The 14,709-nt window shown below is 39.8% G+C and overlaps 1 protein-coding gene across 5 annotated transcripts in view; it reads left to right on the plus strand.

Moving 5' to 3' along the window:
* PBRM1 (polybromo 1) overlaps positions 1-14,709 on the plus strand; it is a 58,103-nt gene that overhangs the window by 27,646 nt on the left and 15,748 nt on the right. For 4 of the 5 annotated variants that reach the window (XM_063411524.1, XM_063411519.1, XM_063411522.1 and 1 more), the window contains exons 15-25: positions 564-669; positions 1,828-2,470; positions 3,373-3,584; positions 4,360-4,545; positions 5,371-5,528; positions 6,085-6,351; positions 7,711-7,856; positions 8,146-8,303; positions 8,963-9,146; positions 10,326-10,536; positions 12,977-13,178. In XM_063411524.1, coding sequence (XP_063267594.1) covers positions 564-669; positions 1,828-2,470; positions 3,373-3,584; positions 4,360-4,545; positions 5,371-5,528; positions 6,085-6,351; positions 7,711-7,856; positions 8,146-8,303; positions 8,963-9,146; positions 10,326-10,536; positions 12,977-13,178 — 2,473 coding nt within the window. The remainder of the gene's footprint in view (positions 1-563; positions 670-1,827; positions 2,471-3,372; positions 3,585-4,359; positions 4,546-5,370; positions 5,529-6,084; positions 6,352-7,710; positions 7,857-8,145; positions 8,304-8,962; positions 9,147-10,325; positions 10,537-12,976; positions 13,179-14,709) is intronic. The other variant, XM_063411521.1, reaches the window with a different exon arrangement.

The following is a 14,709-nucleotide window of genomic DNA, read 5'->3' on the forward strand; positions in this document are numbered from 1 at the left end:
AGGAATGGAGTTTTCATTTACAAGTGTTTTGTTGGGTGTGTCTATATCGTGATGTTTGTCAGGCAGCAAGAATGATGTGAAACAGGGTAGTGGTAGGGAACCTCCAGCTCTTTCTGATAAGGAGCTTGATCAGCTACTGCACAGGACTTCACCAGGATTGGTTTTAAAGAACCCAGGGCTGTTCTAGTCCTTTGTACCTTGATGGAATCACAGTGGTTCAAGGGATCTTTCATTACCCAGCAGAAGGGTTTGATGACGAAGCTGATAACACAGCTGCTCCTTGCCATTTTATAGTCTTTGGAATAGAAATGCAGCTTAATTGGATCATTTCTTCAACATTTGAAGCTCCCTGATTTAGATGGTGTCATCAGTTTTGTTTACCTGTGCAAGTCAGTTAAAAAGAAAGGCTTATTTCTCAAATGTACCCCTTAAATAAAATACCCTATTTTGCTTTCAGCTTTTCCAAACTAGCATTTAAGTGTTTCTTAGGAGCTAGTTCTAAAGTAGTCTAAACACAGTAAGCCTTGTTCTGGTTGGATTTTGATTACTTTACTGATTAATAGGTGTACAATGATGCCCATATGCTGGAAAAGATCCTTAAAGAAAAAAGGAAAGAGCTGGGACCCTTGGCTGAAGATGATGATGTTGCATCTCCTAAACTAAAGCTAAGTAAGACAACCTTGTGTATTGCCTGGTCTCATTTCAATACTTAAAACACAATACGGTGAACAGATCTTCCTTTTAGAATAGACCTGTTCTGCACAGTTGTTAACACTGGCAAGGAAAGCAGAATTGTATTTTCAAAATCTTGATAGCAATGGCATGTCTATATTTTACAAAGAATTAAGTTTTTGCATGTAGTAATTTCTAAGAAAAGTAACACAGAGTAAAGAAAGAAGACTTGGGAACGGGTGAAAGGATTAAGATTTAGTCATATAGTGTTATCCAGATGTTAAGTAGTGCATTATGTGCTCAGTCAAGTAAGGACTTCTCAAATTGAGCAAATCTCTTAATTTCACTGGTTAAATGTCTGGGATTTCCACCAAATGATTAAAAAAAGTAAACTTGATTTGACAGATTATTGAAAGCCATGAAAAGCATGGAAATGAACTTTGCCACATCTGCTCCTCAAGCTGCTGCTTTTACAAACTTGCTACTACTCAAATCTGATGTTCTCTTAATACGTGTTCAGAACTGAGCAAACTGAGACAGATAAAATTGCACAAAAACCTTAAAGAAAATAACTGCACACAGTCCTCTTGCAAATTAAATGTGCAGCTCCTAGATAAAGTACAGAACTCTCAGGCAGAGTCTGTGCAGTGCAGTAACAGAGAGCCTGAGTTAATCAAAAAACCAACGAGATAATCCCATGGGAGGCCTTAATTTACATTTTACTTTTCATAAAGGAATTTGGTTATTTTCAATACTTAATGTCAGTGATAGCAAAACCCCTGTGATGACAGGATTTTTAACAACTGCAGAGACAAATTCATGGAGAGCTGTAAGAACAAAATGAGTTTAGAGGAGTTTGTTAATGATGTTAGGTAGGAAAAGATGTTTTTCATGCTGAAGCCTGAGGAGTCTTTTGCCAGGTGGAGCATGGAGCAGCATTCTGTTGTTCTGTTGCCAAAGAGAACATTAAAAAAAAAATCATAGAATTATGAAAAATAAGGGAATGGAATGGGCTCCATGTTGTGAGGCTTTTGGTCACACAGTGAAGTGGTTCTTCCATGAACAATTCTCTGTTGGAAACTGGAGATGGACAAAGAAATGTGCAAGTTCTCAGCTTTGTCGTTTTAGCTTCTTTGTTTGTTTCTGTTGTGTTAGGTAGGAAAAGTGGCATTTCTCCCAAGAAGTCCAAGTACATGACTCCAATGCAGCAGAAGCTGAACGAGGTGTACGAGGCCGTGAAGAACTACACGGACAAGCGCGGGCGGCGGCTGAGCGCCATCTTCCTGCGGCTGCCGTCGCGCTCCGAGCTCCCCGACTACTACCTCACCATCAAAAAGCCCGTGGACATGGAGAAGATCAGGAGCCACATGATGGCAAATAAGTACCAGGACATCGACTCCATGGTGGAGGACTTTGTCATGATGTTCAATAACGCTTGCACGTACAATGAGCCGGAGTCTTTGATTTATAAAGATGCTCTCGTCCTCCACAAAGTTCTGCTTGAAACTCGGAGAGAAATAGAAGGAGATGAGGATTCTCATGTGCCCAATGTCACTTTGCTGATCCAGGAACTTATCCATAACCTCTTTGTATCTGTTATGAGCCACCAGGATGATGAGGGCAGATGCTACAGCGACTCCTTAGCTGAGATTCCTGCTGTTGATCCCAACTTCCCCAATAAACCTCCTCTGACTTTTGATATTATCCGAAAAAATGTTGAAAATAATCGCTATAGAAGATTGGACTTGTTCCAGGAGAACATGTTTGAGGTACTGGAAAGGGCACGGAGAATGAACAGGTAAGCAAACCCTTATTTTTCAGGTATCCTTTATCATGAGTTTTGCATTTAATGTTAGACAAAGGCTGAAGTTTTTTTAAAGTGTTTGCTTTCCTTGATATGGATGTTTGGAAAACCAGATCTCACAAGCTCTGTCAGGTCTACAGTGGAGTGTTTGCTTTGATTTGCAAACAAGGAAGAAGTTAGTTTCCTGCTGAGAGCTCATTTTGACAATAGTCTTCCAAAGGAGCACCATATGACAAACAGGTCCCTGCTAACTTTTAAACTGAAAAAGTGAAGAGAGCTGTTCTCTAACTGTTCAAATATTGAATTACTCTTTTGAGACAGTCACACTTGAGTGAGTTGTGGTAACAACTATGTTGTTTTTGTTGTTGTGCAAAAACTATGAACACTTGCAACTTTTTGTAGTGTCTTCCTTGAATTCAGTAGCTTTTTTGGGAATGTGCAGGTTAGATCTTGACTGTGAAGGAGAGGAGGTAAAAAATTATCTTAAAACATCTACTAAGAGGAGCATGGATAATTAAAATAAGTCAATATTGTTAATAGTACTATTATTATTCAAGTTTTCAGAGGTTAACAGATGGTAGATGTCCAGTGACAAGTAGCCTTGGTCACAACTAATTACCTATGATTTTCCTGGTGTTTCAGGACTGATGTATACAAAAATACTGTTTTGGGTAAACTATAATGCAAACTGACAGTGGACTAACAGGTGAAGCATCACTTAAAGCTTCATGGATTCAAGGCAGTCTCTGCTGCTGCTTGTGAGGAAGCACAGAAATCTATTGGCAGTGTGAGGCCTCCAATTGATCACAAAGAGTGGTGATTGATGGGTGTGTTCAGGCTCCTGTTTGACCCTGCACAAACTGTGTTTTTTCTCTGTTGCTCATGTTTTTGTACAGGACTGATTCAGAGATCTACGAGGATGCAGTGGAACTTCAGCAGTTCTTCATTAAAATTCGAGATGAACTGTGTAAAAATGGAGAGATTCTGCTGTCACCTGCTCTCAGCTACACCACCAAGCATCTTCACAACGATGTAGAAAAGGAAAAGAAGGAAAAGCTGCCCAAAGAAATAGAGGAGGATAAGCTCAAAAGGGAGGAGGAGAAGAGAGGTAGCTACTTTTGTTTCATTAATTTTGAATGTACTAAATGAAAATTATATGATGTATTGCTGCAGCTTTGCCTGCTGAAAGGACCTCAGTAGTCTGCTTGTCCCCCAGTCTTTTATTTTCAAGTTATGAGAGACTTATTTTATTATGATCCTTATCAGCCAGGCCAGAGGGCTTTTAAGAAAGAGATGTAGGTAAATATTAACCCTATGTGAACTCTTTAATCAGAATACATTGGGGTACTAGTAGTATTTCAAGGATATTAAAAAAGAAAATAGTCATTTTTTACTTCAGTTTTCTGCAGATAATAAACTGAACAATGAATATTCCCATTTACCTTTTAGTCATTTTCTTTTTGATAAATACTGATGGTGTTTTCTATGATCATGCTTTTAACATGGCTAAAGAACTGAGGTTTGATAAGCCTTTTGTGTTTTGGCTGCTGTGGATGTGAAGAGGAGTGGGCTTGCACTTTTTGTAGGGCATGAAGCCTACCATGAAGGTCCTTTATTTCACAGTTCCTGGCTGTTTCTGTCCATTGTACACCATGTTTAAAGGAATAAATAAGCTCTCCAATTGCTCCTTTCCACAGAGAGGAGCAGAGCTGTTGGCAATTTTGTCTCGAATCCTCTTTCTATCATGATCATCTTCCCTCATAGATGCCAGCAGCATTAAAGTCTGCTTACTTCAGGCTCAGAGTGAGGCACTGCCATCAGGACTCCTGGCTAATCTGGAAATGTGCCATTACTAACATCTGTTTTTTCCTTCTTGAAATAAGAAGCTGAAAAGAGTGAAGATTCCTCTGGATCAGCTGGGCTGTCGAGTTTGCATCGGACCTACAGCCAGGACTGCAGCTTCAAGAACAGCATGTACCACGTGGGGGATTATGTGTACGTGGAGCCTGCAGAGGCCAACCTGCAGCCCCACATCGTCTGCATCGAGAGGCTGTGGGAAGATTCAGCTGGTAAGGATGTCCTCACTGCAGCAAAACACCAGGCTGAAACCTCTTCTTACTATTTTAAGCTTCCAATTTATTTTTTTTTCCCTGTGTAGATGTTACTTTATTTGCAGAACTATTTGGAGCGCTAAGGAGGTTTTTGTTTGTTTCTGAGTTGCTTTTTTCTAAAAGATATTACAAATGGAAAATTCTTGGGACAGCATGTGCTTTTTTTGGTGTTCATATCTGCCTGCCCTCAAATTATAAGCCTTGCAGGGATGGGATTCTGAGTGGGATGGACTCCTTGTAATTTAGGTGCAGAGGAATACTGTTTTTCTGTGCTGAGAAATCTGAACCAAAGATGGGCACAGGTTTCCTTTGATTTAGAAAAATAGTACCTATTTGTGACTTCTTTATAAATCATTGTTATCAGTTTGAGTTTGTCATCATGTAATTTGTCACAGCATAAAATGAAATAAATAGTTCTTAAAAAACTTACAAACAGTTACCTGAGATTCCTTAAATAATCAGGTGATTGTTGTGTGGACTTCAAAGCCATTTCAAGGCCTGAAAGTCAAGATCTGTAAATAAGAATGAATTTCTCCTTTAGTTTGCTGAGTCAGGAGAAATAACAATTGGCAGACTTTTAAAAAACACCTTGTTTTTGTTTTCTGAGAAGTTGAATTTTGCCCTGTTTAAAAGCAGATTGCTCTTAGTGTAAATGTTTACATGGCCATTTGATTAATCAGTCAATTGCTAATTGTTCTTACTTGGCTCATGCACTACAGAATGTCATTTTAAATTTTTTTTCTATCTCTTTTCTCTTTTTTGTTGTTGTTTTCTGTTTTAAAGGAGAGAAATGGCTCTACGGCTGCTGGTTTTATCGACCAAATGAAACTTTTCACCTTGCAACACGAAAATTCCTGGAGAAAGAAGTTTTTAAAAGTGATTATTACAATAAAGTTCCTGTTAGCAAAATTTTAGGCAAATGTGTGGTCATGTTTGTCAAGGTGAGAGACTGTTCAGACTAATTCATAAAACAAGGAATGCTTTCTATTTCCTGTAGAGCTGTAGGCACTCTTATCATAGAGACATTCCACTAATATCTAAATAAAATAGGACTTGCCTCTGTGGGCTGTTTGGATCTTCCTGTGCTTCCTGAGATCCGTGGTTCACCCAGGGGATGGAGTTTCCCTGTGCTGGTTGATTTGTGCTTGAGGTCACCTCTGGCTTGGTGAATGTGTCCTTTTCCCAAGTCAAAGCTCAGAAATCCTGTGAAGGTGATTTCAGGCTGCAGATCTTGTACTTGGTAATGCACTGGATTGGTAAATGAATAAAACCTAACTCTTCTCACTTGCCAACCTGTACTGAATTAGCTCCATCTCCAAGGGCAAGATTTCTTGTTATACTTAGTGAAACTTGGACGTCAAACTGGAAGAAGAGAACACAGCAAAAAGCCTTCTGACAGAAGCATAGAGAACACTGAAGCCATGACAGGGTGTTCAGTGTGTGTCTGTGGGGTGTGGGTATTGCTGAAATATTTCATATTTTTCCTTCAATCTGCAGGAATATTTTAAATTGTGCCCTGAAAACTTCAGAGATGAGGACGTCTACGTGTGCGAGTCTCGCTATTCTGCGAAGACCAAGTCATTTAAAAAGATTAAGCTGTGGACTATGCCTGTGAGCTCTGTGAGATTTGTCCCTCGAGATGTGCCCCTGCCTGTGGTCAGAGTCGCCTCTGTGTTTGCCAATACAGACAAAGTCGATGAGGAGAAGCACAGTGAAACCCTGGAGGACAGTAAGGTGGGAGAAAGTATCCTTCATCTTGAAAAGGTATGCAAGGGGAAGGTTGTTTGTATTTGACAGATAGGGAATGACAAAACATTGGCCCTCATGGCTTGGGTTTCACTACATCCAGACACATTAAAATATAAATGAATATAATATTTCTGTTATAAATTATATTATAGACATTTGTAAAATAACACTAACAAAATATCAGATATAACAGAAAACAATAAACTTTGTAAATTTTTGTTACAAGCCTCTTTCTTGTGATCATGTGATGGAGTTGGTTGGGTTTTTTACCACTCCAGAAAATTACACTTTTACTGTAAAGCCTGCCCTAAGCCTGAAGAACCAGTAAAACTAAAAGTCTAATTTTAGTTCATGCAGTGCTGAAATGCTTTGTTGTGTAGCATTTCAGTAAGGCAGTCAGTAGCAAGGCAGCAGTAAGTAATACATAATATTCCATTGTTTAGGGCCTCTCTGTGGTTGATAGCTAAGTAGTTTATTGCCAAAATGCGTAAGAATATTTCTGTCCAACATAGTGGATAAAATGATTCATTTATTGTATCTAGAGTAAGAAAAAAACTTAAATGTAGGTAAATATATTAAAATCCTTTTAATTAGTTTTGTCTGAAATAAATTTAGAGCCATGAAAAATAAGACACTCATAAAATATCATAAATCACTAAAAAAACCCATGAAAAATCCACTTTGCATTTTCTGACAGAACCTGAGAACACAGTACCCAGCACATCCATTCTCAGACACCTAGTGTGTATTAATGTATTTATTCACATCATGACAAAAGATGGAATTAATTCTACTGAGAGAACAAAAACTCATAGGATCTTTTCCTTCCTTGCCTTGGTGAGACAGCCTGTGTTTTTTTGGCTTTTTGGAACTTCAGGCTGAAAGATGAAATGAGGCACAATTTGAATTTTTACTAAAAAGTAAGAAGTTAAATAGAGCAGATGGTATGAATTTGTAAGCAATACATGGAGTGTTCATATTATTGTATAGGAGAGTTGAATCATTATATTTTTGTGTCTGTTAGCTTGGCCATATATTCAGTTCTTGCTTCCTAAGCACATTACTGGGCTTTAAACCATCAAAGCTGACAAGGCTTGGCTTGGCCAATTTCCTTTGAAGCACTCAAACAAAAAAGAACCTGTAAATTGCTATTCTGGCAAAATTAGAGCTTTGTGAAATAGGAAAGCTTGTGACAGACATGGAAGGTATCTTTGGCTTTGCAGTTTTAATTCAGGAAACCTTTGCACCCACTTCTTAGTGCTTAGTTGTTATTATTAACATAGAGCAAAGCCTTTTACTGGTGCCTGGCATCTCTTTATTTCTGTGCTTGGTTTTTCTCCTTCCTCATGTTTCTAAATGCTGCTTCTTCTGCAGGACAAGGAAGATGTTCCAGTGGAAATGTCCAATGGGGAGCCTGGTTGCCATTACTTTGAGCAGCTCTGCTACAATGACATGTGGCTGAAGGTTGGGGACTGTGTCTTCATAAAATCCCACGGGCTGGTGCGGCCTCGAGTAGGGAGGTAGGGGCAGCTTCTTTGTTTGCAGTTTACAGCTGTAAAAATAACTTGGATAAAAGGGGCTGGTTGCAAAAAGGCATAAAAGAGGATGGGAAAAAATGTGAGTGAAGTGTTAAAAAGTCTTGGTAAATTGAGGTGGAATTTTAGCTGCCTGATAAAAACCTGGTCCAGTTGTACAGTTGGAATTGGCTGTTCTGTATTCATTTTCCACTGATGGTCTTCCTGAACATCCTACTGCCTCATTTGGGAGAAATGGCCTTTCACTGATGTTGCTGGTTTGGTTTCTTTGCAGAATTGAGAAGATGTGGGTGCGAGATGGAGCCGCCTATTTCTTTGGTCCAATCTTCATACATCCTGAGGAAACTGAGCATGAGCCAACTAAAATGTTCTACAAGAAGGAGGTGTTTTTGAGTAACCTGGAGGAGACCTGTCCCATGAGTTGTATTTTGGGTAATTATTATCAATTTTAACCTGATGGGCATCTTCTTTTCCTACACAGTCTGAAGTGATGGAAGGCAATGTGTAGGCTTGATCCCAAGTATGTCTTTTTCATTGAGGGAGGGAGGAGATTCTATTCAGTGAGTTTCTAATATCCATTCCTGCCTGTGGTGAGAAGCCACTGTAAGGAAGCTTTCTTACAATAAGGGAATTACATATATGATATGAAAGTGAACATTGTTTGCAGCCAGAGAACAGAAAACTCTGTTACTCTTTAATGTAATTACTTCAGTACATATTACCTGGAAGGTTGAAAGGAGGAGGAGGAGGTTGAAATTTGATTTGGTGCAGAAGATGATGGCTGTGCATTTTGCTTTGGAGTTATGATGCTGTGATAGATACGGTAACTGACAGTGATCATGAGGGCTTGTGATTTTGTGGGTTCTCTAGTTCTTAAAGAAAAAATCCAGAAGCTGCATTAAATTGCTGTAGGTTTCTTGTGAGTGCCATTATTTGATTGGAATATCAATCGATGTATTTTCCGTAGTTGCGCCAAATTCCAGGAGTCTTCCAGACTTAAGAGAAAGGAAAAAAAATGGACTTTCCACACTTAAAAAAAAAAAAGTCTGCAAGTGTGGCTGCCTTCTTACCCAGCTCTTTCATTTCTGCAGGAAAGTGTGTCGTTCTGTCATTCAAAGACTTCCTCTCCTGCAGACCAACAGAAATCTCCGAAAACGACGTTTTTCTTTGCGAGAGCCGCTACAACGAAAGCGACAAACAAATGAAGAAATTCAAGGGGTTGAAGAGGTTCTCGCTGTCTGCGAAAGTTGTAGATGATGAAATATACTATTTTAGGTAAAGATGTGAGGGGAATGAGGGGGTCACCTGAGCACTCCTCTGGACTGTGGTGGACTGGCAGCTGAGCACCCACCCAGCCTCTTGGTCACTGCCCCACAGTGGAATAAGGGAGAGAATCTGAAGGGCAGAAAGAAGAAAAACTCCTGGCTCAAGTTAGAAACAGTTGGAAAAGTGAAGCAAAGCTACGTGCACACACAGAGCAAGAAAAGGAATTAATTCCCTGCTTTTTATCAGCAGGCAGATGTTTAGCTGTTTCCTGGAAAGCAGGGCCTTGGCACATGGAATGGTTACTGGGAAAGACAAATAACCCTGAATGTTGCCTGTCCTCCCCTTCTCCTCATATTTTATTGCTGAGCACGGTGTCAGAGTATGAAATACCCCCTTGGTTGGTTTGGCTTAGCCATCCTGGTTTCTCCCCTCCCAAATCACTGCCCAAGCCCAGCCTGCTGGGGCACACAGTAAGGAAAAGGAAAGGCCTTGATGCTGAGCTGTTCAGGGCTAATGACAGCAGAATGTGTTATCACTATTGTCTCAGATCCAAAACATGGCACCTCTCAGCTGCTGTGCAGGGGATTAACCCATCCCAGCCTGACCCAGCACATCCACAGAAGTCAGAGGTGTAATTTCAAATAACCACACTCTTGGGAAGAAATCCAGATAGCATCAGTCTTTTTATGGTCTTAATACCAATTGATGTTTTCTATTTCTTCCTCTGACTTCAAGAAAAGTCATTACTTTATCAGATTGGTACCTTCTCTTGGATATTGTGAAAATACTTAAGTGGTCATTATGAGTAAGGAAAACCTGTTGGTGAACATTCATATTAATAAAATAAAAATATTAAGTTTTTACCTAAGTAAAATGTGAAATCTAAGGAAGCTGTGGTGTTAACTGCCTTCATTTGTAGAAATTAAGTACTTGTATTGAAATCCCCTTCTAACTCATAAAAAATCTTAACAAGTGACTGAAATGAAACACTGGGCATAGACACAAAATTAGTTCTGCTCAGGGTTCTGAAAGGAAGCATAGGCACATCTCAAGTCACCATTGTTTCTGTATTGTCCTGCCAGCAACTGCGAAAAGTTGATTTTCTTTTCAAAAACAAGAGAAATACCTTTCACTGTAAGGTAAGAGTCTGTTCTCATTAGCTGTTTGTCTTCCTCCTCCACCTTCCAGAAAACCCATAGTTCCTCAGAAAGAGCCATCTCCTCTACTGGAAAAGAAGATTCAGCAGCTGGAAGCAAAATTTGCTGAGTTGGAAGGGGGTGATGAGGACATGGAAGAGATGGGAGAAGAGGAAGGTGACATGACTGAAACTCCTTCTATGCCTCAGCTTCAGGCCCCCTTAGCCAGTGATTTGGATATAATGCCTTATACTCCACCACAGGTAAGGACTTGACTTCAGGAGCCCTTAAACCTTTATATTTCACATTGTTTTCCCAATCCAAATGAAGAAAGTAACATTTTATCATATACAAACAAAGGATTGATACTGAAGTTTACAGGTGTATGGAGTAAATGACACAAAACAATTTTGGCATGTCCAACATGATATCCAGGTGATAATGTTTCATTCCATTAAAATATTTTTAAGGAAAATCATTCAGCTGAGGAAAACCTGGGGTATATTTTTATGTATTAGTTTTGTTTGTAATAATGAGGTTTTCTGTGACACTTATTCAGCAGTATCAGGTCTTTATAAAAAATTAAATATATAATATAATAGTTTATATAATTTATATAAATTTTCTTACACAAACCCTGGAATTTGTGTAACTGAGTGTGGAAGCAGAGTGAGGAACTGCTTTAGCTGGAAATCCAACTAACCAAAAAAGTTTGTTGGCAACTGGATTAAACCCTTTATCTGTGTCACCACAGTCCCACATCCAAGCTAATGCCAGTCTTAAAGAGGCAATGGGAATGATCTGCTGGGAACAGGAGGCACATTCAGACACTTTTGTGACCAGCAATGTGGATTGAAAGGATGTGGCCCTAGGGCAGAAATGTCTTGGGATGTTGTGCAGGAGTTGCTGAAGTTGAAAGCTTTTGCCTGGTTTAATTGTGATGTTTTGCCATGTGGGCAACCACCAAATGCATTTTGCCTTGCAAGGTTGCTCACTGCTCTTGTTTAACGTGCTGAATTTTATAAGCAGCTTGAAAATTCTGGGAGAGTATTCCAATAGAAGTGGAATTTTATCTAACAGCTATTAAACCCCAGAACTTTTAAACTTTCATTTTCTTCTGCCAACAAAGAAGCTCTTGTAACACCTAAGTATAGGAGGAGACAAGACAAGTGAATTTGTGGTATTGTGGGGCTTGGCAGATAAGTGGGTGATGCTTTCCTGCTGCAGTTTGCTGTGAATTGAGTCAAAGTACTTTAAAAAAAGCTGTGCAGCTTCATTCTTTGCTTCAGCAATATGGTTGAGACAAGTCATAAAAGGGGCTCTGGTTGATTCCTTCTTTTAAAAAGTCTGAAGGTAAATATGCAGTTGTCTGCCTCCAGTGGAAAAGACTGTTCATTTAAAGTGTGTGTATGGGAGATGGAAAAGAACTGAGAATGCAAGAACCAAATTTGGAGCTCTTAGGATTTCTCCAAGTCCTGTTTGCCCTTCCAAACCGGTGGGGAGGCGTTTACATTAGATTACTGTTACCAACACTGTTGCAAGAACTATACAGGCTGACACAGCTGGTAAACTTGTAGCTCTCTATTTGCAGATGTATCAGAGGCCAAACATATAATTAGAATTCCCTCTCTTGGTTTGAGAACTCTCCATCTGCCAGAACTCTCCATCTTCTTGCCCAAGAAGCCAGGATGGAATTGTGTCTGCCCTGTAGATCATCCCAAACCCTTGTGTGGAGTTTTCTTCACTTCCTCCAGACAAGTCATCTTTCGGTTCATAATGAAAACTTCAAGGGTGGATTGCAAGTTAGTACAGTGAAGTTTAGAATCCCATTTAAGTGGGCCTGAGTTCGTCTTGCTTAAATTGATAAGCAAGACTTTCTAAGCATTTTGGTATTACTGAAACTTTGCTTTTAGCTGAGAGGAGAGTGTTGAACTGTGGGGTCAAAGCAGCAAGTAGAAGGAGTCAGTAGAATGGTCAGAATTTCAGGAGAGGAAGGAAACAGTTGAATATATTTTTGTTTCTTTTTTGCCTGTACCAGGTACTTGGAAACAATGGCACTTTTCAGGATGTGACAGATTTGGGTATGAGAAAGGCCTTCAGAGGGTTTTGATGTGATGATACATTTATGGATCTTATTGGTCAGAGTGTGGATGAATTGTGGTCTTCTGTGACAAATATAGGTGGAAGGGCCTTCAAAAAGGGGCTCCAGCTGTGGTATCTCAGCATAGAGGTGTCAGAATAAGTTAATTTTTTGGTGGCTGAAAACATCAAGGGGCTCTCACTGTATGGCATCCATAGTAGGAAAAGCAAAGGAGCAGAGTTTTTGTTCCTCATCAACATAAGAACATGATGTGAGTCTGTGGTGCAGGTAAACAGTGATCAGCAAAACTGAGCTTTGGTTTTTCAGGATGAAATGGCTGCTCGTGTAATGGAAAGTGAACACTGGAGAGAAAGGAAGGTCTGGCAGGCAAAGTAATATTTAGAAGGTGGAACAAGGGACAGTAGGGATTGCAAAAGCCAAGGAAGAAGTGGGGAAGCATTTTCCTAAAATGTGCAGTGGCAGATAAAATATTTTACTCAATTTGCGTTGGCAACATCTCTGAACAGCTGAATGGACGAAATCTGTGATATGACACAATTCCTTTTGTTCTCTTCTGGCCTTCTCTGTTGTACACTTGTGGTCATAACTGCTTTTTCTCACAGTCCACTCCCAAGTCTGTTAAGGGCAGCACCAAGAAGGAGGGATCAAAAAGGAAGATCAACATGAGTGGGTACATCTTGTTTAGCAGCGAGATGAGAGCTGTGATTAAAGCTCAGCACCCAGACTACTCCTTTGGAGAGCTCAGCAGACTTGTAGGAACTGAATGGAGAAACTTGGAAGCAACAAAGAAAGCAGAATATGAAGGTAAGTAAAGACTGAGATGCTGAACTCTTTTCTGCCTTTTTTTCTTTCTCAGCACTTTCTGTTGTTCAGATGACAGGTTTAATAAAAGAAAATATTTATGTTTGTGTTCTGGACGTGCCTTAAAGAGAAGTTCATATTGAAAGATGACTGAAGAGGAGCAAAGAGCATTTTTCAGTTATATAGAGCACAGCTGATAATTTACGTGTCTTTGCCCCAAATAACCAAATTAACAAAGACCAAGAAAATGGGGACAAATCAGAAGTAAAGGGCTATGGAGCTCCTGGGCTAGAAGTCAGTTGGAAAAATATTTTGTCAATGTTTCCTTAAAGAGGGACTGATGGGTATTTTGGACAAGAAATGCTTGAGAGCTGTAGCAGCAGGTAAGAAAGACTTACAGGGGAGTGGGGAAAAGTTCATTATTAACAGTACTTAGAGTCCTAAGAGGCTTTGTACTGTACTGTAAATATGACCTATTTTTCAGTACAGTAGTAATTAATTCTTGTAACTGATTTTGTCAAGAGGTTTCATATCCTGAAGTAAGCCTAGGAATATTTCATAATCATGAGATACTTTAGACCTATCTTTCGTCCCTTTCCGCCCTTTTTTTCCTCAATTCCTTCCCTCCTTTCCTTTCTTTGCCTCCCTCCTTTTCTTCCCTCCCTCCTTTCCTTCCATTCCTTCCCTCCCTTCTGATAAATAATCATTGTGTTTTAACTTTTATTTGATTAAAATAAAATACAGCTGATCTTTAACAGCCAGCCCTTACCCAAGCCAAATACATGGGCCTAGTCCATACTTATTTCTCTAGTTAATAGCATGTCAACACTATTAACTACTGTATTGATGCAACATTATTGAAAGAAAATGCTCCCTTGGATAGGAACATCTCAACACCCTGGAAAGTTATGGCCCAGTTAAGTTATAACTCTCAAAATGAGATTTGGTAGGTTTTCTGCACACTCCTAACTTGAAGGCAGCTTTGATCTTGAGGCTGGAAGCTTGCATGCTGTCACTGTCCACTCTCAGCCACCACCGTCCTCTCTGAATTTTCAGCAGCACCTCTTTGCAGCTCTAGAGGGTAACACAGCACCCTTTGCTCTGTGCAAGTTTGTTTTGCAAATGCTGCAAAGGGAAATGGTAATGCTCTTTCTTTGTGAGACTACTGGGGCCTTACTCTGTTCTGTAGCTGTTTCCTTTTACACCCTTCTAGGTGCATGTGTGATCTTTTGATTGGCAAATCCCTCCTTGAAGCCTCATCCTTCAGCAGGAGGATGGCTGGCATGTCACTGCTTCCTCGCTTAGAGCAGCTTAAAGTCCTGCACTTCTGCAGGAAGGCTCTGTTTGTCCACTGTGTTAATGAGTGTCTGTGTGCTTCCATTTTAATCTTCCTTCTCAATTAAAATTTTCCAAAGCTTTTGGGGTTTGAGCTTCAGTTTCCCTGGCTTGGTGTCTGTCCTGAACTAGATTTACTTCTGCTTGGTTTGGAGGGGTTGGGATGGGGTAACAAAGTGTCCAAATTACGTTTGCTTAC

The sequence above is a fragment of the Prinia subflava genome, chromosome 14 (assembly GCF_021018805.1).
Source record: "Prinia subflava isolate CZ2003 ecotype Zambia chromosome 14, Cam_Psub_1.2, whole genome shotgun sequence".
In the NCBI taxonomy this organism is placed as follows: Eukaryota; Metazoa; Chordata; class Aves; order Passeriformes; family Cisticolidae; genus Prinia; species Prinia subflava.